Below are 25,738 nucleotides of genomic sequence, written 5' to 3' on the forward strand. Positions count from 1 at the left end.
ATGCCCATTCTACACCTAGGGATGATCCTACTTGTGGCTCATCCGATACTCGCTTCTATACCTAAAGCTAACCCTACTTACAGCTTATCCGAGGGAGTAGTATAAAGTGTAAAAGGTTTACACTTTGGTTGGTTTCCAATCGTACCAAAGTACAACTACAGTGTACCTTTTACACTTTATACTACTTCCTCGGATAAGCTGTAAGTAGGATTAGCTTTAGGTATAGAAGCGAGTATCGGATGAGCCACAAGTAGGATCATCCCTAGGTGTAGAATGGGCATTATACCTTCTCGCTCGCTCCCGGTACGAAAAATGAATAACACTCTCCTGTTACCGATATTTCATGCATGCAGCACGGAATACAACCAAAATTGGGCACTGCATTACCCGCTTGAAAAATGGGCGTAGCACGGACACGCACCAAGTGGAGACTTTATCGGCAGTACTTGAAAATGAGTGTAGCAGAATAGTTCCAAAAATGAAAATGGGCGTAAAGCGCTGGAATCAGTCGAGCGAAAACAGTAAAGGCCTTCACACACAAAATTCCGTAAAGCCCGTATCAGACTACGGATTGAGATTGGGATTAAATTGAAATTTGACCAATCGCGCAGTAAAGTTCACTAATATCAAGTTTAGTAACTTTTACTCTCATTGGCCAATTTTCAATCTAATCCCAATCTCAATCCGTAGTCTGATACAGGCCTAAGGACGTAAAACGTAAGCGTAAGAAAATCAACAGGTTGGATTTGCTACTGCTTGCGTCATTGCCTTACGTTCTCGACTGTGATTGGTCGATTTTCTTACGCTTACGTTTTACGTCCTTACGGAATTTTGTGTGTGAAGGCCTTAACAAGCAAAACACCGGCATGGCCGCTCTCAGCTGGTTTCTCTCTGCCCTCTCTGCTATTACTGTCCCGTTTGCTCACATAACGAAAAATCAATAACTCTGCTTTTATCGACATTTTATGCACATAGCATATATGGAACACAACCAAAACGTGCACATCTGCATTGTTCTGGTCCAAACATGGACATTGGCTACGTAGTTCATGTTTTCAATATCCACTGAGGGCGTATCCCGTTCGAGGATCACGTAAAACCTAGAGTTCCTCTAATAAGAGTTCGGACACCGTACGCCATTTATAGCCAAACAGTGGAAGGGGATTGGCGCGATACATGAATATGGTTGCGGCCCATTTGATACTGCAAATGATTCGAAACATTCTTCTTCTCCTTTCTTTTATTAAAAGGAACTAGAAGAAGACCGCTTTGAAGCAATTTGCAGCATCAAGTGGACCGCAGCCTATATAGTTTATGATATTTTACATAAATTTTTTAAAGCAATGGCCATATACGGTCAGGGAAAGTGACACATTTTAAATTTTTTCTCTGAAGAATTGTAGCAATTTGGTACTACACAGCCAGGCATTTTATACCTATGTTAATAACAATTATAATTATATTAAAAGTTTTACATATAAATTTGCTATTAACCTCTCAAGAAAAATAATTCCAAATAAGTCAGACATAGTTATTTCAATATTTGTATATTTTTATAGCACTTTATCCAACTTACTACATAAATTTAATGGAAGATATACTAATTGAATCTCCTATTTGGTACTTACTCTTAAAAGAATACTTACACGTAATTTGTATAAACAGATTAGTTGATATAAACCAAGCAACAAGACTTGTACTAATCTATTTTACTAGAAGTAAAGCATTGCTTAAATCATGAATCGTTTCTATAAAAAATAATCTAAAGCGTAATTTAGTACTTATTGAAACTTTTCAAATATGTACAGATCTAAGAAATATGTATATTATACATAGTTCTCAAAGTTATTCGCTACATTCAATAATTAGGATTTTACTTTTTCCGCCCTTCTTGGCAGTTGCATATGGCGGATCGAAGAACCAATAAAAAATCGTTAACTAGGTGGCCAAACTCTTACTAGAGGAACTCTAGTAAAACGGGTCGTGACAGCCCTCTGCCTATACAGGTATACATATGTATGTATTATTATATTACACAAATATGGTTAATGCAAATAAAAATTTTAAATATACTAATTATAAGATACAAGAAAAATATGAAATTCTTATATTTATTATTTCTATATTTCTATTTTATTTTTATTAATTCTTAAATTAGTACGGCTCATATGTGTTAAACACAAATTTCAAGAAATAAAGGACTCAGAGCCGTGATAGGGTGGCAGTGTCTAAATATTTTATTCTAAGTTTATTGCGAAAAAATATCACCCTGGCCGAGGTGATATTTTTTCGCAATAAACTTAGAATAAATTATTTAGACACTGCCACTCTGTCACGGCTCTGAGTCCTTTAGTTCTTGAAATTTATTAATTCTATTCCAGTAAAAAATTTTGTATCTATTAACATAAATAAATATTAGAATTATATAAAAATATACATTAAATATGTCCATACATATTTTTACATTATATATTTCTATATGTATAATTGTATACAATTCTATACAGTTCTGTATAATATTTTATAGATTTATACATACTTTTATACAAACAGTTTTTAAATGTGAAAAATTGCAAAATGGTAGAGGACTTTTTGTCTCAGCCTAGTCCGCTCTACCCGTAAACAAGAGGTGAGGCGGGTATTTCATAATACCCTGATGTATAATTATAAATGAGCAATTTTTCCTTTTTAAAAATATTTTTTATAAAAACATGTATAAATCTATAAAATTATATACATAGAACTGTGTAGAATTGTATAAAATCATATAAAAATATACAATGTAAAATTATGTATGGACATATTTAATGTATAATTTTATATAATACTATATACATATTTATGCATGCTCGTGCATGAACAATTTTTTACCGGGATATTGCTGCGATTCAATTCAATCGTTCGGAGAAGGGCGTTGTAAAAAAAAACTCTACGTCGTGAATAACTTCCATAATTAAAGAGTGGTACGCCAGTTTGTATTATAAAATATATTATTATTATATTTTAAAATAACTGATACACAAGTTCTAAATTAATTAATATATTTAATAAAATTTTAAGTATCTATTATTGTATTACACAGTATAATTATTATTATATTATTTTAATATATTTTGCCATTTAGACAAATGTTAGTTTCTAAAAACTCTTACGCAAAATAAAGTTTACAAACTTTACTTAAAATAGAAAGATATTTTTTATATCACACTCATATTTAATTGCTTTCCTATTTTACTCACAAACTTTTTCCTTTATTTGTAAATAAATTAAGTTTAAACTAAATTTGCTGCTGTGTCAAGGAAAAGTTGTTAGTTGTGATATCTTGATACGAAGAGTTTTGCCTTGTGTATCACGTTCTTGGTAGATAACTTTACTCTTATTGCGAGATAAAATCGAATACCGGAATTTACATGCAAATGTAGGCAAATTCTTACGTATGCATAGAGAAACTTTAATATCCTTCCTATAATAGAATTCTACACTTTTATTAGTTTTGTTCACATTGCATTTTCATATTGTCACTTAAAGTTTTGCGCACTGTCTTTGACCACTTAATAGTCAATTTAATACATAATAACATGTCCTTTACTGAAATTTTTCATGTTGCAGTGACATGTTTAATAAAAATTTTTCATGCTTAACTTTCATCAAAAGTATACTTTAAGAAAAAGAGTTAATGGAAATATTGTTGAAGTATTACTCCACCCCTCTTTTTCTCTCTCTTTCTCAGTATCTTATATTATTTTAAATAAATAATCTGTTTAATCACAAAATAAATATTCAACTAAATTTTAATTTAGTTCTTTGAAGATATAAATCAATTAGACGTAAAAGCCATTTAGGACCTGGCACAGGTGGAGGTAGCCAATTAAATTACTAATTGTAAGTGAATCCATATACCGTCTTTTTCCAACCTGTCCTGCGCGCCGTTAAATATCGGACGTATAACGCACGTTTTTCACAGGTTGGAAAATGACGGTATATGGATTCACTTTATAATTGATGTAAATAAATATTGTTATGCAAAAATCCAAATATATAATTTTTTTAACGTTACACATTATTAGTGTGTTATTTATATGTATTGCATACATATAAATAAATAAAAATGTGTATGCATAGATATAACATGACAATCATTATTATTGTTAAAAATAAACTGTAATATTTTAGTATTTTCATTACACACTTTGTCGAAGGACAATCTACGTACGTCGACAAAAGACAAAGCGTACATGATTGTTGACTGTTACCGATAAAAAGGCTCACTGGCTGATAAGCCCTCTGATAAAACTGAATATCAACGAGATATGTGGGCAGACTGCCACCTGACATTTCTTTTCTGACATGTACCTTATATGCTTCTACCCTCGGTGCTTTATTTTTGTTGCCCGTTTTCTCTTTTATATCTTTCGTTTGCGATCGGCGTTGTATGTATTTTCTTGTTTTCTTTTCTTTTCTTTTCATTTTATCTCCCTTTCTCCTGTTCTCCTCCTCTGGTCTCTCCGTGTCAACCTTAGCTTTCTATTTCAAGCTTGTCTCTATCTGGTTTCTTTTTTACATCTACCTTGCCTTCTTTCTCTCATCCCCCCTCCCTCTCTCTCTCTCCTCCTTTCCTCCTTGCTTTTCTCATCCTTTACTCTCCGACATTTCTCAATCTCTCCCTCTCTTTCCCTCTCCCTCTCACACCCTCTATCTTCCCAACAGCTAAACCCGTTGGAGAGGTTCAGTCGTTGACGCGCCGTGAAACCAGCAACAACCATGTGAGTTGATCATGAATTTTAAAAAGTACATAAATAATATCGGGGAATTTTCCTATTCTCAATAATTACATTGCTCAATTCTATTAATGTGTTCATCATGTTTAACGACTAAATAATTATTTTGTTGGATTGAGTTAAACTAAGATTGCTACAAAAACGGTAAAGATTGCAACTAACATTCTTTGCCGACATTATTGAGATATAAAAGCTATAAAATAATAATCAATTGCGTTCGATTGCATTAGCAATCGGACGGACCGAACTGCCGGTGCGCCTCTTTCTCTCTCTCCCTATTGAACGGTCGGACCAAATTGTTCACTTCTACTGAAAACTGTCTGACTACAACCGGATACTTCACTTACCATCTTCGGCGAGTCGCTCATAGTCCTTTTTGCCTCGGAGTTTTATATTCTAGCACAAAGGTAAGAAGATATCGTTAGAATTAATATATACTATTATTTTTTCAATAACTCATTCACACCATTTTGATATTAACATTTTTATTAAAATTTTCTTCAAATTGAAAAATTATAAAATAAAGTTATGTGTACTGTACTAGTGTAAAAATGATAACGTAGTAACAATTTTCTAAGCGTTTTAAAATTACATATTGCGATAAATATATATATATTTTATTTTCTTTTTTAATAAATTAATATATGTTTTCGTTATTTGATTATATTGACATTGAAATTATGTTTAACGAATCGAAATTATTTTATTGAATTCCATAACTTCTGAATTGTCGTATCGCAGTTTAATTTCAAAGCAATGCGTTGGTCATATATGTATAAAGGAATAACGTAGTCAAACTGCGGATCGATCGTTGCCAATTTATTGAAAGATTAGCCGGGTCGAGATTTCGATAAGACGATTACATGCGAAAAATTTACAGATAGCGTATCGTTATCCGTTTATCGTATATTCAATGTAAATGACCGTTTACAAGAGACGAGTATAAAACCAGGCTTGTTCACGATCAAGAGATTACAGAAAACCAGAATTGCTTTCTTTTCAAAGCTCATATTTTCTACAACGGTAAACGCATAAATGTCATGAGTTACAACCATATATTTTGCATAGAAAAGCTATAGATAAAGTATTGATTTTACGATTTCGCAAGAAAGTCGTAAACAGATGATCCCAGAATTTGTTACAATGATATATTGCGAAGTGACTGTCAGATACACAACGAAACAGACTGTTTATCCTTCTCAGCAGACAGAAAAATAAAAAGGCACAATTTTTCTTCCACGTTGTAGACGTTGGTATTATATTTCCAATCTGTTAACGATCGGTAGAAGATGCGTCATTTCTCATCAGATTTTATGATTTTAAGATAAATTATGCCGAAGTGTATAAAATCTTTCAAAAAACCAAGAAATGCACATTATACAGAGAATTATATTTATTATAAAGTAAATAGGGAAAATCTTTTAATAATTTATAGCATTATATGCAGCTATAATAATTTGAAAATATGAGACGCATAAATTAATTACGTTACCCGATGAAAAGTACAACCAAAAAATTTAATTCGACAACTAAAGTGAAAAAAATAATGGTACTTCTCGTGATATCCGTCATCGTGATGTAGTAATGAGATATACTCGGGATTAATCAGGTGGAAAAACAAACATTTGCGTGACAGACAACTGGTCATATGTGCAGCGGAACGATTTTATCATCTTTCCATGCGAGTAAGATAATGGCTCTTTAAATTACTATGCAATATATAGATTCCTTCAGGAATTCACACACAAGACGTTACCTTACGATTAATGGATATGCGCAGCATTAACATAACAATACGTCGGATATAATCGGATTTGTTATTGTCCTTTACTTTGGTTTTCATGCAGGAATATCCGAGGATACGTTGCACCAAATGGACGCATTGTAGCATTGAGGCATTGATGCCATTGTATGAAATGTGCGCGTGTGTACACGACATGATGAAATTCTGTGTTAGGGAACGCTACGACGAAATTATGGTTTCATAACCCGCATTGCAATGTTAATAACTTCTTAATGGTCTTGCTAAAACGACAATATCTCAACAACTTTCACATTTCACAACGTTCATAAACGGTCATTTTATAAACTTAAATACTTTAACGCGATATAAATTGACCAGCGTTTTCTCGAACGTTGGGGCTTAAATAATTGGATCTTCTACGACAACTTTTTAACGAACTCAAGGTCTCTAAATGAGATGTTAAGTATAATTATTGTGTTAATCCGCTTGAGAAAGTATCGCAACCTTAAAAGCACGATTTCGATTAAAAGATTGGAATAATGCCCGACGACAGATAATTGTGCTAATAGAATTAATTATCGTCTGCAGATTTTCTCATAATTATATAATACATAACGAATAGCTCGATTTTTTAGTTAATCTGTAAAATCTATAGATGACCATTAATTGTACATTTTTCAACAATTTAATAATTTCACCAGCATTGTAAAAAATGTAGAATTTTATATTAATTGTACTTTCTAAATAAATTATTGCAATTCCGATGCTTTTATGCGTCTTTTATAATATCGTGTATTATACTCTCTCTAGACATTATAGACGACGGATCGATTATTCGATTTAATAACTGCGCGACACTTCCTCATATTGTACTGCTATTATCATCCGAATATAAAATATTAATTACTTGCATTTCACAGCTTGTTGATTAATATCGTTGATTAAGATCAATTATCTATTCAAATTTGTTCTCTTTGTTAATCCTTAATCATTTTGTTGCTGACAAAATATTTTCTCTTTGTAAGCTGCAAACATTGGATACGTTATATTTAAAAAACCGGTTGTCTTAGGCCAGTATTCATAGTCAGATCTTATATTCAAGACTGTCTCAAGATCATCTTTAGATACTTGGTAGCCAATAAAATGTTCCGTACAGCATCTTTTAAAGATAAATTCAAGGCGGTCTTGAATATAAAATCCGACTATAAATACCGGCCTTAAAAATTGACATTGTAAAGTAGCAATACGTTATTTTATTTTATTGCCATTTATTCGCTATTATTTCTGTTTGTTTCTTCATTTTGTTACATTTTGATATTATGGATGATTATTTACTTTTAATTTATTCTAAGCTAAATCCAGAAGTAGAAAATTCCACAAAAACAATTTTAAAAGATGTTTTATAATCTTCTTGGAAAATAAGATTATGCACAATTTAGGAAAGTACTATAATTCATATATTATTTGCTGTTTGTACAAGATTTATATTTCTTGCTTTCTAATAATTTCTATTTCACACAAAACATTTGGTGGTTAGTAACTGTATAACTTGCGGAAGTAATTTAAATTGCCAAAAGACTGTTGTAGAATAAAAAATTTTCAAAGTCGAGGTACGTGACTGCACCATTTTCATCCTTGTCGGCGGATAATCCGAGATAGTCGTAATTTACGTAGTTTCACAGTATCCGGTTCGATAGGAGAGAGATGTTGCTGTTTACACAGGAGCTTACTCATTATTATTCAAGAATCGCAGTCTACAATGTGCCACTCACGCCTACGTGTCTGTTGCCAAGGCGTTAGAAACTCCGGATAAATCGAAAAAGGATATAAATATTGCAAAAAATATTGTTTAGATTTATCAAGGAAAAAGTAAATTCGCTTAAAGCTAATGAAATTACGTGTAATTATTTTTCATTAATAAACTCCACAGCAAAGGAATTTTTCGTTAATTTCGAATATTTTTATTAACATACAAACCATCACATAAGAGTTGGGAATCATATTTTTTCTTTCTTTTTATAAAAGAGCTCTTGCGGCTCGCTAAATGTATTAAATTGCATTATTATTGCCGATTAAATTAGTGTAGAGAGGAATTTCTTCTTCCTCTCGAAATAGGTTTGAGGCAGCGTATTTACTTAAAAAGGTTCTTAAAATCACGACCACGCTAAAAGTTTCATGTATATTGACTTTACAAATACTTGTGACATAGTTTGATAAAATATTCATAGATTCTCGTGTAGCCCGTTTGAACTTTAACATGAAGCGTGATGAGTAGACCACAAATTGTAAAACAAGCTTCATGATCACGTTATTAAACGATTTTGCGAGTTTCTAATGGAGTACTTAGTGCACATTCGATTGGTATAGCTGATGCGATTACGTTCACGCGCATCTACGGTTATAAACTTGTCTAATGTGTTGCATAATGGGCCAATTTCCAGTTGAAATCCAAAATTCGAAATTGTCCGTAAAGCATACATTGGGAGAACGGGATTATCTAAGATGTATTTTGCATATTACACGTATTATATCTGACGATGAAATATACATATAATTAACGATCTAACACTGTGACCCCCGTTGCAACCCTTGAGCAATCTGTGACCTGAAAGGTCAGCTGACGCGTACGTTTGTTTAATACAAATAATCCGTTCGCAGCACACATCACGTCCCGTCACGTTATTCCCCTTAGGAATATTTCTCCCAAAGGAATCTATGACGATATAAAAGTTGAAAAATTGGAGTAATAAAACAAAAATGTACGAAGAAACATTTGGAGAATATATTTAAATTTTCAAAAGTCTCTTTCGTATAAATTTACTAGTGCAAAATAAACTTTATAACTTTAAAGAGAGAATTTGTCTTCTCTTCAAATAAATATTTCAAATAAATAGTCGATAAATCTAAAATTATATAATTTGTTTCGTAGCTTTCACTTTCAATATTTTATTTAAAAATAATTGTTTAAAAGAATTTTTATAATATATAATTATTACTTAAACTCTTTATATTGAATGATTTGTACAAATTGAATATTTCTTCATATAATTATTAAAATTTTCTAGAATGAGAATAAAATCTATCTAGGATAAAATCTCTTTGCGCTCGCCACATCCTTCCTGTTTCTGTAATTTTTGTCTTTTCGATTTAAAGTTAATTCGATGTGACCCCAATCAAGTTAGTTATCAATTATTAATTTTACTCATGGCTCATAGCAATGCCATTATCGATCATTTCTAATTAAAACCGTAGTTTAAGTAATCACTACGAATTAGCCATTGCTCATTGCCCAGTATGATTTATTCAACTAAACATTAATTATGTATTTCCTTCAATCCTCTTATAGTGTTTATTTATCAATATACGATTACGATGATACAGTCAATACGAAATGAGCCAATAAATTAAATTATTTGACACGAGTTTTATATACAAACTATTTACTATAAATACGTGTAAAAAAATAAAAAATTTGTTAATACTCAAGCAATGTGATATAGACATTTGTGCCTCTAATTCAAATTGTTCGATGACGACACATAAATGTTTGTGCCATTACATTTATAGATTAAGCAACGAATATTTCCTCTAACGTAATACGAAGGAGGAATGATGGTTTCGTCCGCAATATTCGGAGCAGCTGCTGGCACGGGATTAGCTCTAGTGGTGGCCATGACGATCGTAGTTTATCGTTACTACGCCGTAAAGCGAAAGGAAAAATGGAATTGGAGTAACCTGGATCGCTGGCCGGATCCACCGAGTATCAGGAGTGACAACGATGATCAGCCTCGTCTTCATCATCATCATCATCATCACTGTCACGCAGCGTCGACGTCACAAGTGCTCGATTGCTGGAGGAAGCCACAAAAGAGTTACTACGCTGTACAGACTGGGGTTAGTAGTTAGCCGTTGCTTCGTTATTCATTTAGCCACGTAATAATGACTGATAATAGTCATCCATTAAGATTCGCATTTTTACGTTACTAAAAAATTCCAAATTTCATTCGATATCCAACAAGAAATGATTAGTCGAATTGAAATCGATTTGATGTCGATAAATGGTCAATGTCAAATACTGATTGCAATTTGTGTCATATTCTCATCATAGTTAGTTACATGTTAGTTGCAAAAACTTTTATTTTTTACCTATTATTTATTAAAACTTATTAACAGATTAAATTTATAACCCTTACTTTAACCATAATATGTAAAATATAGATATAAAATATAAAATGTAATTATAAAGATGTAAATATTAGAATGGACGAACGTAAAAGATATTAATACTATCAACATTATTTTGAGTTTAGATTGTATTAATGCACGCGCACGAGTAAAAGGTAGCACGAATCGTAGATGTAAACCAACGTTGTGATTCTGGAGTTAAAAAATTTTTTTTATTTGTTTTAATATATATATACATATGTATGTATACATATGTTGTATGTATAAGATATTGCCTGACAAAATTAAGTTTGTTTCGTTGTTTTTGCCAACATTTTTATTGATCTGTCCAAGATTGTATGTGTCGGTAAACGTAAAATATGAAAATGTCGGTAAAACATTTCTGTTAGCCGAAGGTCGACAAGGGTAGAACTTTACTGTTTGCCTTTGTGATCGCAAAAGGGTAACATTTTTATATGTTGCCTTATGTCGACAAGACGACTCGCACAAATTTAAAGAATATTTGTTATAGAGCGGGAGCACAGACTTTTGCATAAGGGTATAAACGTATTCACAAGGAAATTAATTGGGCCATTTTTTAATGCATTTGCTTATGGACCAATTAATTTCTTTATGTACATATTGTATGTATGTACACTTATGTTAAAAGTTTATGCATAATGGTGATATTATCAGAGAGAAACCTGAGAGCGGGACCTAATCGTGGGACAATATGGCATTTTGAAGAGTTTTATGAGAGTTTTTTTGAAATTCTTCAAAATGCTATGTTGTCCTATGATTACATGATTTTCAGGATAAATTTTGAAAGAAAATTCTCTCCGTGTATTATCTCAGCCAGGATTTGAACGTGGACCTCCCTACACTCTAGGCGGGCGTTTCTCCCACCAATTCAACCACTGAGGCGTGTGGTAATATTTATCGTAATAAACCAGGGCCGGCTTGAGATTTTTGAAGCCCAGGGCTATTGACTTTGTGAAGGCCTTTTAACGAAAAAGCGGGTGGGAGGACATTTTATACAAAAACGCCGGCGTTTTACTTGATACCATTTTCGCTCGGCTCATTCCAGTGCCTTACGCCCATTTTTATTTTTGAAACTATTCCGCTACACCCTGCATTTTCAAGCACTGCCGATAAAGTCTCCTCTTGGTGCGTGTCCGTGCTATGCCCATTTTTCAAGCGAGTAATACATTGACTTGCGTTGGTTTCGTTGGTCAACATACTTTTGAGTTGCAATGTCCTGTAATTAAACTTGTAGATCGTTAAATTCCTTGAGAAGAACCACAACCCGTATGATCGAAACGTCGGATTTAAATAATAAAACCATCTTCCAGCCTAAAGTCGTCTAACAATTCCTTTTATCGTTAATCAACTACAGGCGATTCACATTGTTTCGTTGCTGACGTATAAATTATATGTATAATTGTAAAATATAAAAATTTGCTGACAAGCTACGTATGTAGTACTTGGCCTGTCAACAAAATTTGTAGTAGATTGTTCTCGATAAATTTGGTTATCTATATATTTTATTATAACTTCGTATTTTCTAGTTATAAATGAAATAATGCCTTTCTTTTAAATCTGAATTAAATTTTTATCCGATAAAAATAGACCAACTTGTAAAGGCTCTTTACCACCCCCGCCGATTTCAATCGGCGGTCCAGCTCTTTTCTTTACAATGTGATATTTTACAATTTTATTATCTATTTCATTTTTCTTATAATTTACTTTACAATGCATATAATATTAAAAAAGAAATAATTACATTATAAAATTAAAAGTATAATATTTGTACGAGACAAAATTTCTCTCGACATTACATGTGAAATATTCGGTATGCATGCAATAACATGAAATTATTGCAATGTAAAATACATATATATTTACATTACATGTTCATGGAATAAAAAATATCCCGAATGTGTAATATTTATTAACGATCTCTTAAAAGTAAATCAAATCCACAAAAATTTGAAGTAGTTTTAATTGGTAGTTTTAACTAAATGGCTTTACAAAACTGCAAAATTCTTTCACACGATTAAAGTACGCAGAAAGACATAACCAGGAACAGTCATCTTTATGTAAAAAACGAAGAGAAATTGGAACTATCACTTTATAAATGATTGCGGTTAGCAATTGCTAAAGTGATAGTTTTTATTTCTCTTGGTTTTTTTTATATAAAGATGACTGTTCCTGGTTTTGTCTTTATGCGTACTTTAATCTTGTGGAAGAATTTTGCAATTTTATAAAGCTAATTTCAAATTTAGGTAAAACTACGAAGTGAAAATTTCAAATACCAACATCTTTTTTATTAGACTTCTGAACTGAGTGTTTTAAGTATGAAAATGTTGTGCTATACGGTCCGCAACTTATCCTGGTATTATTTTGTGCATAAAAGCTAATAAAAAGAATTACAAGCGCGAAAAGTATATTTAACTGTGTCTGTAAAAAAGATGGCTGAAGTATCCTCTTAATGGAGTAATTTTCGTAGTTATTATTTTCTAAAGAGAGTTAAACATTTCTGACATATGAAACTTAATCTTTTTCACCGTTTTTTTAAGTATACCTATGTCGTGAAGAAATAATCTTCTTATGCACGGAAACAGATACGACGTAAACAATGCTGAAGTAATGATAAAGTCTAACTTGATTGATATGATCTATTCTTCTTGTTTTACTTGTCGCGAAACTCGAGCTGTAGATATAAGCGGACAAAATGTAGATGCAATCAAAGAAGCAAACAGAGACAATTATGTATTACATGCATTTATGCCAAAATTAAATGAAACAAAAAATATTAATTCTCACCATCATAAATGTGCAGATAATGTCATAAAGAAAATGAGGATGGAATTAATACATTTGCTATCTCATTTATCGCGTCTCCACGTATACATAATCATAAAGAGTCTTCTATACCGAACAAGAATTGAATCTAGAATTTCGATCGATACAGCGCCCGTAACTGCGACGGATATTATTTTCCAGAAATGTATATGGCTCGCTAAACACAACACGGCAGATGGGTGGATTTTGTTAACGTAAAGAAATATTTATACATATATACATATATAATAATATCTGTGCCTTTAATCTTATCTTTAATATATAATTTAAAATTTATTAATCGATAATTAAAAATGCCAAATAACAATTCACAATTAAAGACGTTGGTATTAAAACTGATCAATTCCTATACTCTTACTAGGCTGCTAAGTTTTATAAATATACATATCTGCTAGGTACTGTTATATAATTAAGTTGATTACTTATTAAATAATACGGTACATTATAGTAAATTATCTTGTTTGAGTTTCTCTCTCTCTCTCTCTCTCTCCCCCTCACCCTTTTCTCTCTCTCACTCTCTCAATCACGTAAATACAAGTTTAACTTGTGATTTATCAATGTGTGAAATATTTGGTGTCTTTAAACATTTAATCATTTTATATATCTTTTAAAACTTACCTTGGTGAATATTAAATTTGAAGTAAAAATATATATCTAGATTAATTCTTTTCAGTTCTTGAAACTGTTGTTGAGAGCATTAAATTCTTTGAGTTTATTTTTGCACAAAATATGAACAAAATGTTTTATTGTCTAATTTTTTGTTTAAATCAATTTGTGAAATTGTATTCTATTTTATACAAAGTGTATCGAAGGTATACTGTAATTAGGTTAATGTACCGTACACTCCATAATATTGAAGACGCGAGATTACTTAGTTTGTCCGAGACTTAGGTATTTTTAAATTTAAATATTGCCATCATTATAGCAATCTCATTTCGTTAGAAGGCTTCTCAAACAAATTATTATACGTACAGTAGCTACAATACACTAACGTTAATGAGAGAATTTCATAAAAGAAAACAAAATCTTTTCTAAAACAAACACCGTTCTTTTCTTTACGCAATGTTAGTTAAATAAAGAAAGTAGTAATATAAATTTGTCCTTCAAGTATCACTGTATTTAAAGAAAAATAGTGTAAGAAAAACAACTGGTCGACAATCAATAACGTGCAGTAGTTTGCGTGCTTTCTTGCTTATACCCATTGTCTTGATCGCAAAGAAGTTGAAAAATACATTGGCAGAGAGAGAGAGAGAGAGAGAGAGAGAGAGAGAGAGAGAGAGAGGGAGAGGGGGGAGGAGGAGAAGGAGGAAAAAGCACAGATTAAAAATTTTATTCGATGGTGTGTTCTGATTGACGTATAATTCATAATATAGGTCGTCTTCGTCTAACGAATCCTTATGCTCCAACAGAATAAAGGTAAAACGATTTTACAGTTCAAGAACGGGTGTACAGTTTATGTAACGTGTGTAAGAGTTGCGCAGTTCTTTTAAATTCCATGTTTTGTAAATAAAATTAAAGTTTTGTTTATTTTAAGCCTTTTGATCGATAAAATATACTTGATACATTCGTTTCTGGTTAATGTGTCTACACATTAATGATTACGGAATTATTATTTTAGAGCCTCTTAGCAAATTGAGTAATAGAAAATCTTTGCTAACCAATAAGCTCTTTAAACTTGATAACTAAAACTTGATTAACTTTATTTCAACAGGAAATTTTAATAGAAGAAATAATAATTTATTTGTTGAAAAATAAAAAGATTTCAATTTTTAAATAGACATGTAAAATTTGTTAAAGTACGATGACTATTGAGAATCTATTTATATTAAAGTTTCTTTTGTTTTCTGCTAAATATTCATCATTAAATATTTATTGTTAAATATTTGCCACACATTGATCGATATTTTGCAAAGATTCAGGAAAATATTATATTGCGAATTGACAATTTTCAACGTTACTATTTCCCTATCTAATCGTATCGTTATAAAATCTGTTAAAAATGTAATTTATTATAGATAGGTACAAACAATAGGAGTAATAAAACATTTTGTCATCTCTTTTGTTATTCTTTAAGAGGATCTTGGAATCAATTTCTTTTTAGACACAATTTAATGCTATTAATTCACATTAACAAATTGTCACAGTAAACATTGGTAAAACAAAAGTAGAATTAAATCTTCTCCCTAAAATCGTTGTCGTCCCTGAGATGTAACCTGTTGCGGCGCACGCACCCTTTCCTGTCTCACTTTCGTGCCCGATATCCATCTTCTCTTCCGTCTTCCGCCGTCCCCTAGTTAAGGACCCTCTCTCTCTCTCTCTCTCTCTCTCTTCCCCCTTTCTCCCTCCCTCCCTACCTTTCTCCCTCTCTCTCCCCCCTTCTCTCTCTCTCTCTCTTTACACCCTTCGGTGGCGGAACCGGCCACCTACCACCCCCAGCCACCAGCTACGCTCAGCGGCGAATCGTCGTTTTCTGGTGGTGCACGACGAGCCCTGGCACTGGTCGGGCGCGTATAAAGTCAGTCGGGCTAGCCCAGTATCGCGGCACCGTGATACCCGGTGACACACATCCATGTCAGGTCGTGATAGACGCACCGAGAACGGGGATCGAAAGTCGCGACAAAAGTATTGTGTATTTTCATACGTGAGAGTGCTGGAATGAATTTAATCGTGTGACTGGGTGGTAACCGTGCCGATCGCGACACTCGTAATAACAGTTAGTATACCGAGATTCTAACGAGGGTGAAGAATACAATTAATCATTATTGCGTGTCGCGAGGCCGAGGCAGTCCGCTTGTTGTTACTACTTGGGCGACCGACGACGAATCGGGTCAGCGTGGCGTCTAAGTAGTTGTAGTCCGCAACAGTTGAGGCATTCATCTTGTCCTTAACACAGAGAGAGATAGAATAGGCTGTTGTGATGTAAAATTAATTGGATCGGGTCACGGGTAGAGTAATGAGCTGCGGTCGTGCACGACCGCTGAACCGTAATGAAATCAGATGTTTCTCTATTCAGCTTTATACACGATTAACGGAGAGTGGCGATTGTGAAGAGCAAAGTGGAGTTTTGTCGAACGAGATAAATTTTTAGAAAGTAGGGCAAAACGGACAGCTGCGAGAAAAGGATTACGATCCTTAGGAGACTCGAGTCCAAGACAGACAACGGTAATATAATTTTATCAAATCTTAATAGATATGTCAATCAGAATGAATATCGATTTTAATTGATGTTTGGATCAGCTACTGCCTACTCTTTTTTCACCGTGTCGTGAATGTTTGTCAAAAACCGATCTAAGGGTCCACAATTTTTTTTTATTGAACACAATTACTCTCGTAATCCTAAAAAAATTTAGCGATTGTCGTGACATTCTACAAAATTACGATAGCACAAGAGAATTCTAATAATGCTCGCGATTTTCTAAAATAATAAATAAGAAGAAACAAATTACTTTACTACATTAATAAACGAGCACTTGATTACATGGTGTAATGTAGAAATAATGCGGCAGTTTTTCGCGTAGAAACATTTGACGTGCTCCTTGAACTAAATTCCATAATATATAAATGCGAATTATGTAAAATTAATGTTCGATTTCTTTTAAAACACGCAGTTGTGTTCAATAAATATTGTGCTGTAAAATTATTTTTGGTTCAGCAATCTATTGACTTTTTACTCAATATTCAAGCAGTAGTTGTTTTTTGTACCATAATTTATGTCATTTTAATGGCTTACATTAATCAACAAATTTATCAGTTAAATGGATAATTACAAATTATCTGAAAGGACACTCTTCTCACTAAGCTTAATATACTAAAAGCGTCAACCTGTATTTACAACAATGTAAATTTGTCAAGCGCTGTTTACTGCGTTTTATAAACGAGAGAAAAATTGTATAAACGCGTATGAACTGAATTGGGGACGAGAGCGCTACCCGGGCTGTATCCGAATAGGTTGAGTTAAAGTGACGAGGTAATTAATCGTCCGCAAACGTACGGCAATAACGCGACTGATTGATTTTACGAAAGCAAATGACGCTTCGGGCAAATGCATCTTTACCTGAAATGATACGTAATTAATATATCACGGGCTTTGCCGATAGTTATATCCAACATAACAATAACAAATTACGCGATAATGAAGATACTACCTATCGAAATGAGATTATTTAGGTTGACGATAATTGATAGTCACAATTCAGATAACAGATATTGAATTATTTCCCGTGTTCAACGGCTTGCCTTTTCTTTTGATAAATTTAGTCTGTTTTGGTATATCTATCTTCCTTCGGTATACACCACGCTTGTAATATTTATGCTCTATTATAATAAAAGCTTCCCATTAATAGCATTTCTATTAAAAGCCCTTATACCATTAATTTATGTGAAAATTCACTCCCGTTAGTAGTCAAGCGAGTAAATAAATATTGATTTTTATCACAGGACACAGAGAGTTCGCGTGCGACTTTCCGCGAAACTGTTATTCCACTGCTATTGTCGAATTCGAGACTCCATTTGCTCGAAGAACCGCGCTACTTTCCGAATACTTGGTACGCGAGTGTAAACTTTTGCGTTTGCTCGAAAGCAGCGCAAGGTACTCGAAAATTGATTGCTGAAGCAATAGATTCGCGTCGAACGTCCAAGTGTTTAACAGCTTGACGATTACAGGTACAAAAGTGATAAGGTGGGTAACGCCAGGTTCGAGTCATCGAGTTAACATCCTTTGTTAATTATTACGGACGAGTTTCTGCCGCGTTAAACGTCGCGCACATTGCCGAGGAAAGGATAGCAAGCGACTTGCCTCGCGGCCGCGACTTTCCAACTCGGACAGTTGTTTTGGACGCGTTCGTCAAAGTGCCGGACAAATTGTCAGAGGTTCTGGGCGATGTCCTGGAGCTATGCGGCGGAGGCGGAGGTGGCGGTAGCGGTGCTGCAACCGGAGACAGGAACATGTCGAGCAACACGTCGTCGGGTGGAAGCGCGGCTACTAAGATCGGGGCAGTGACAGGGGTAGCGATAATCAAGGGTAGATGGGCCCAAAGAGGCACGAGATCGCCCCTCTCTTCCGTCGCTAATACCGATAGTGCCGACAGTACAACTTCGACCAGTTCGGAGGTACAGCTGTACATTTCACAATCTTATTATATATAGATTCAACATTTGCAGCTAATCACTCGATACTTGTGTGATTATACAAGATATTATTTTTTATGATTGAAGGAAATGTTACAAGTCGCCAGAAGTAATTAAAAACTTGAGAACGATTACTTGACCATGTCTGGCAAATTTTTATCTTCAAACTCACAACTCAAGTGATGATTTACTGACACAATCGTCACTTGAGAAGGACCATGGTCGAAACGTTGAGAGCTTGAACATAAAAACTTGCCAGACATGCTCCAGTAATCTTCTCAAGTTTATTATTTTTTACTTTTTATCTTTCTCGTTAAATCTCCCGGGGTATTTGTATCTATATTATATTATATATTTGCTACATTTCGCGCAAGATACATTTTCACATATTTACATGTGCTTTTTGCTCTAAATGAAATGTTTGTTACTTTCAATTCAATTAAAACTGAAAATTAAATCGAAAGATACATTTGGATCAATTTCAAATACTCAGAAATATTCAGACTTTCGAAAGCCACTTAAAAAAAATTAGTTATTCTTTACGGTAGCTCTTACAGTTTGCTTACAATCAGAATAGAAATCTCCAAGAAAAATATCCTCTCGGATTATTCGCGACAACTTTAGACGTACGCGATAGTGCTATGCACACCTTCAACACCTCGGAAATCTGGATGCACTTGTTGCGCCCGTTCTAGCGTGGGCTTCTCTCTTTGTTACGCGTTCTCAACAACTTCGCTCACCGTTCTCTCGCGTGTCGCGACCATTTTACGTTGCACGTGCAACTAATCTCGAACGATGGATTTAATTAGAATTATTCCTTATCTTCCAGGCAATGCTACTTCTTTGCCACACAATTTTCTGACAATTCTCTTGTTAAAACAGCTGACTGTGACGACATTTTGAGTTATTGCAATTTGCAAAAGAAAAAAAACCGCGAAACATAAGTTTCATTCTCAAGTAAAATAAAAATTACGTAAGTTTGTCGATGTTGTTCATGTAATGGAATCACTATAAGTAAATTGAGTTTTGGAGCTCACCATAGAAAGAGTTGACTGTTATCCATCGATTCAACGTCGTCCTAGAAACGCTCACCTGTTAATAGAATATAGGTAGGATGTGATTCGATAACCAATCACGCCATTATGACAATTAATTAAATGGAAATTAAGTTTATAACATAGGCATCGCCTAACGTTACCTATTGTTAACCATTAAATAATAAGTATTAATTGTATACCTTTTGAGTTTGTTAAAAATAAATCAGAATATAAAACTTGAAAATTACTAACACATATTATTATCATATGCAAATATGTTTAAATCAAATTTAATATATTAATCTAGTTTAAAGAATTAATTATTTAACAATTTGATATCAAATATGCAATTTAAATGTATGTACATACATATACATAAATAATTATGATTAGTCAACGAATAATTATTTTCAATGAATTTTGTATAATACACGTAATAAGGGACTTTCAATTAGCAGAGTATAATTTACTATTAGAAGAAACGTGTCGAAGCTCCAAGTTATTCATTGTTATGCCGTGTCAAATCTTAATAATTTTCTTTTCTCGATTATCGATTATTGTTATGCTGCGTAGTCAACTCTTGCGGAGCACGTATTCAACTCTCTGACGTAGTTAATTAAAATTCAACAAATTTTGTATAAAACGACGTATGCCATGCTTCTGGATCAATGCCTTTCAGTTGACAAGGAACGAAGAGTGGTTAATTGGCATTGGAACAGCTGTGACAGATACACGATCATTCGTGACCGAGATATTTTCATTGACTGACACGCGTCCAATTTCTAAAACTCTTGATAAATCACGTAACTTACAATACCATACGTTGCAAATCTGAGATATCCGATACTAAATCCACATTACTATAATAGAAATTGTAATTGCAATTGAACGTGTACAAAGTGGATCATTTGTGGTAAAGAACAACGTCATTGAGAAACTATTGTAGCTATTATTCTTTTAATTAATGATACTTCTCTCAGTGCTTGAGGATATTTTAATTTTTTTAAGTGCATTTATCTAAATTTTTCTCTCTACTTGTAAATAATGTATTTTATTACAGTCGAGGCTTATTCAAACATGCATAAATTACGCGTTGTTTTTTTGAAAAGTAGAGAAATTTTATAATTATATACATATATCATAAAGATACCTGGAACCATCGCTTTTCCGTAAACAATACTTTACTATGAACTGTTTCTCGTTGCTTGTTTAAACCACGTATTATAAAAGATTACATTTTTCTGCAAACAAGTTGTAATTCCATCTTTGTTATCAAGTCTCGGATAACTTCATCTCACACAGTCTCGCGCTTTCCGAGATATTTCACAACGATCGAGCGTGAACTTGATGCGGAATGAAGAAGCTATTTGTAATTGTGGATCGTAACTGAGCGCATCTGCATCCCAATAGAAATGATACTTGCGACGCACCTAAGTACAGAGAATACGTTCTCCGACATAATCATGTAAATTGCGCATTACGCTATTCTCTTCAAACATGAGATACATGTGGTATTTCCACAAATGTGGAAGACAGCGTGTGTGCGTGCGCGTGTATATCTTTTACCACAGAGGCACTGTACTCTCTGCACGGGCGCAATGCTATTTGGAGTAAATAAAAGTACTATCTTCTTCATAAAAGAATTATACAAAAATTACATGTGTACGTGCAGATTTGTACTTATACATGTACTTTTGTTTACTTTACTGTGCATTAAAATCATTCCTTGCAATAACGTAGCTAATTTTGTTTTGCATGAAATACTTATTAAACAGAAAATAAACATAATGCTTTTAACATCTCTTTGTCACATAAGATATTGCGTTTATATATTATTTGATACATCATTTTTTAGTAATAGATTTGCTTACAAAAGTATTTGAAATGGTTGTACCTAAAACTAGAATTATTTTGAACATCAAAATTCTATCAAATTTCTATGATGAAAATTGAACAAACGAGAAGTCACTTTATGCATTCTGTTACATTTATGTATATATTACAGTATGCCGTTGTAGTCGACTAAACTGTTTCTTTTCTTTTTTGAATTTTTCCAGTTTTGTATAGAAATTGCAAAGTGTTAATTAATTTATTTAATTAAAATAGAAATAGATTAAAAAATAGTCAAAAACTCACACATACACGTTTGCAAAAACGAAGAAGAAATTGATATAGAAATCATATCTGCCAGGAAATGTGTACGTCATGCGTATGTAAATGCAAAGTTACGTTAAATCCTTTTATAAAATTTTCCTACCTTATAACATCCGATATATGAGATACTTTCAATTAGACAGAGTCCGTGAAGAAGAATTTAATAATATTTTATATTTTTTAAATAAAATGGACAAAGAACTGCAACTCATTGATAAATTATGACGAAATATAGAATTCTTAAGAATTAGGTATTTTATACATACATATATATATATAAATGCAAAAATCATATTTTTATATCTATTTCAATTTTAATTAAATTAATTAATTAGCACTTTGCAATTTCCCAGAAAAACTTTAAAAGTGCAAAAAAGACAATTTCTAAACTACAGCCGCGTAATGTAATAGATAAATGTAACAGAATGCACAAAATGACTTCTCGTTTCTATGTTCAATTTTCATCATAGAAATTTGATAGAATTTTGATGTTGAAAACAATTTTAGTTTTATGTACAACCACTTTGAAATACTTTTGTAAGTAAATCCATTATCAAAAAATTCTACTTTGATTAACTTGCATTGCATTTTAAAACATTCATTAGTGGATGATTTTAATTATTCACAACTAATTTCGATTTTATTAAGTATAATATATAGATTTAAATGTAATGTTTCAACGTTTTATATCGGTTCTATTCTAACGTCTAGGTCACTCGTTTTAATCGTGACTTTACTAAATTCTGCCACCAATATTTATTATGCATGGTCGATGACGGTACATTTTCCAAGTGAACATATTTTACCTGCAGTACTCCGTGCGAGTCCGTCGTTTGTCCTCGAAATATTCCGTTCGCTGCTTATATGGGGCGTCATTCTGGACATGAAATGTTTTATCTACTACAAGGAACTTCGTTCCAGTACGCTACGTACCGGTCACCGTTGTGTCGGACAAAATTTGCATGATAAAGCAAGTTAATTTTTCTGCCGCGGAGTAAAATTAAAGTGGACGCTACGTCGTTATAAAAGAAGTTTCGCGCGGGGGAAAAAAGAAGAAATTCTTGTAATGTGCATAGGTATATGAATTTTTAATATTGATATTTCGCAATTGGCGCTTTTCGGCGCGCGCGCGCGCGCGCGTGTTATCGAGACGCGTTATCGATTCGATTCGCATGGGATCTATTGTTATTACCTAGAGTGATTTTAATTAGGTCCTCCGCATTTTTGTTTCTTGATTCTGGCCTCTTTCACGTTTAATTATGATCTATATACATATACAACTAATATACAATTTGTATTTTATTCTTTAAATGTTTAACATAGAAATTATATAACAGTTTTGCCTCCGAAGAGAGGAAACAAATTCATATTTAAGGTACATGTCGGGATACGCGATATTATGTAAATACGTAAAATATTACCCAGGATTTTCTGTAGATACTTTTAAATGAACAAAAATTATTTTAAACAAAAAATTAACATAATGTAAAATTGCGATAAACAGTTGTTAATCTCAGTGTATACAATATTGATTTCATATAGCTTTATTTATCATTTACAGATCTCTTGGAGGTACAGATTGTGTTTAATTTGTCAGACATGAGGTAACGGCCGACATAAACAATGCTATTGTTCTGCTAAAATTTACACAGCAGGTTTCGTCAGTTAGTACGCTTACAAGTGACAAACATTTAGATCCTTATGTATAATTGTTATACACATTTATGTCAACATAAATCTCAATCGATGAGATAATATCGTAGATAGGAAAACGATAGATAGGAAAACAATTTTGATGTTTCGGCTCGGTGGGCGGAACCGTGGATTCCGTTCCGTGCTCTGCTCCAAGTATCGACCCGTCAAAGGCAGCCTCCAGCGACCTCACCCCGTATAACTGCCACCTACCCTCTCATCACGATGCTGAAACACGAAGTTGGTATCTTTGAGTCTCTCTCTTCCCCTCCCTTCATAATTCAAAGGTTCGTCCTTATCAAGGGCTTATGGAGGATGCTACGAAACTTCAAAGGAACCATTCGATTATCTTCGCCATCTCAAGACCCTTAAGAGACCATATCGAAGAAAATTCCTATTTCTTTAAGAAGACTAAATTCTATTTACATGATTGTTGTATCGTTTTTAGAAACATTTCTTTTCCGTTATTGTTATGTAAACGTCAGACGTTTATTTACTCGTGAAATCAAATAAAATCTTGCACAAATAGATATCAATTCAACGAAAAGATTTGGAACAAAACTAAGCGAAACCTTGTTCCGTGTATAAATATACTTTTACTGACTGTGCAATGAGAGTGACAAAATTAATAGTGCAATACACATACATATATTCGTGAATATGTATGCATATAGAAATTTTTGTCTTGACGCTTTATGTCACAATATGTATTTCCTTCTTTTCTTGCAAGTATAAGTCACAGTTACAGTTAACACAAACATATCTATAAATTCTTTAATAACTTATTCTGCGTTTATTTTGAATATTTTTGATTAATAAGGAAATTAAAATGTAAAAATTGTTAAACAGATTATCGTTTTAGGAATATATTTATTGATAAAAATAAAACGTTACTGAAAACGTATATCCATAATCGAGTTAGAAGCAACTCTGTCCAATATTTAAGTTTAATCCATTTAATCACGTCCGTTGCGAGAAAGCTTATATCTCTATCACACGAGAAAAACAGTCGCTGCGCGAAATGAATAGTACAACAATAAGCTCAAATTCCTGAAACAAGCGATCTTTAATTAAAGCGCTACTCCGCTGACAAGTGAAGCAATATGATACGAATCACATGTTCACGAAGTTACGATTAAATCGTTAAAATGCCTTTGCTTTCACGGAGAAAAGTGACACGCACACGCGCGCACACACGCAAATGATACCAGCAGAGGAAAATATCGACATAATTCTGTACAACAGTAAAGCCAGAAACGGTAGAAATAAAGGATATAGACTAAAACAAGGGATAATTAATGTCGCATATACCTGACAGTGCAAGAGAATACATTGATACGTGAGACGCGTACACATTGATACACGAAACCGTTGGTGTAGTGCAAATTAATTAATGTGTAATTTGCCGTGAAATTTTGAATATGAGTATCAACGTCCTTCATGAAATCATCAGTGATGTAAAATTCGTTCTGTGTCAGTATTCATATTATTTACCACTTTATTAATGTGATGAGAATCTGATTGTAAATATAAATTGCAATCACTTAAGGAGAATTATTAAAAAGAGGGTATTTTCTTCTCTCTATTCGGCGAGATCTGCATGGATATTCGGCAATTACGTCCCATGCAATACAAATTTGATAAATATGCAATTAGATGATTTTATTACACAAAATAAAAATGTTGAGAAAACTCAAGTTTTCTATTTCTCTTTTAATTGTATCGATTATTTTTCACATTTCTTTTTGTACGATTTTTACCTAATTTTGATCTTTTCTCTATAGGTACGTATAAATTTTTATGTTCTCTGTGAGTATTACATGTTACACATACATGACACATTCGCGTTATTTACAATATAATAAACATAATGACACATTAGTATAGAAAAATAAATACAAGTTTGTACGTATCACCAAATTGAACGTAAATGCCAGCAGAATTTCTCATCCGAGAAAAATATCAGAAATTTATCGAAAAATTCTCCAATGCAAAATTGAAGCGAGAGTCACGCAGCTGTACATACAAGTACATACGTTGCCATACACTTAATTAGAAATCTATCCGGCGAATATTTAGTCAACGTGATGCACGTTCGTTAAATAAACCCAACGAGCTTCCTATCGATTTATTGTTGATATATTAAAGAGAATTCTACTTGTTCTACCTTTCTATTT

The 25,738-nt window shown here is 33.0% G+C and overlaps 1 protein-coding gene across 8 annotated transcripts in view; it reads left to right on the forward strand.

Annotated features, from left to right (window-relative positions):
* The window catches only part of LOC105563486 (synaptotagmin-5), a 34,782-nt gene that overhangs the window by 2,124 nt on the left and 6,920 nt on the right, over positions 1-25,738 (forward strand). The window contains exons 1-3 of one of the 8 annotated variants that reach the window (XM_012015104.1): positions 4,681-4,763; positions 5,009-5,185; positions 10,090-10,416. In XM_012015104.1, coding sequence (XP_011870494.1) covers positions 10,132-10,416 — 285 coding nt within the window. In that variant the 5' untranslated portion in view covers positions 4,681-4,763; positions 5,009-5,185; positions 10,090-10,131. The other 7 variants (XM_012015107.1, XM_012015108.1, XM_012015106.1 and 4 more) reach the window with 7 other exon arrangements.

Source organism: Vollenhovia emeryi, unplaced genomic scaffold (assembly GCF_000949405.1).
Source record: "Vollenhovia emeryi isolate VEMERY1.0 unplaced genomic scaffold, V.emery_V1.0 DF939175.1, whole genome shotgun sequence".
NCBI lineage: Eukaryota > Metazoa > Arthropoda > Insecta > Hymenoptera > Formicidae > Vollenhovia > Vollenhovia emeryi.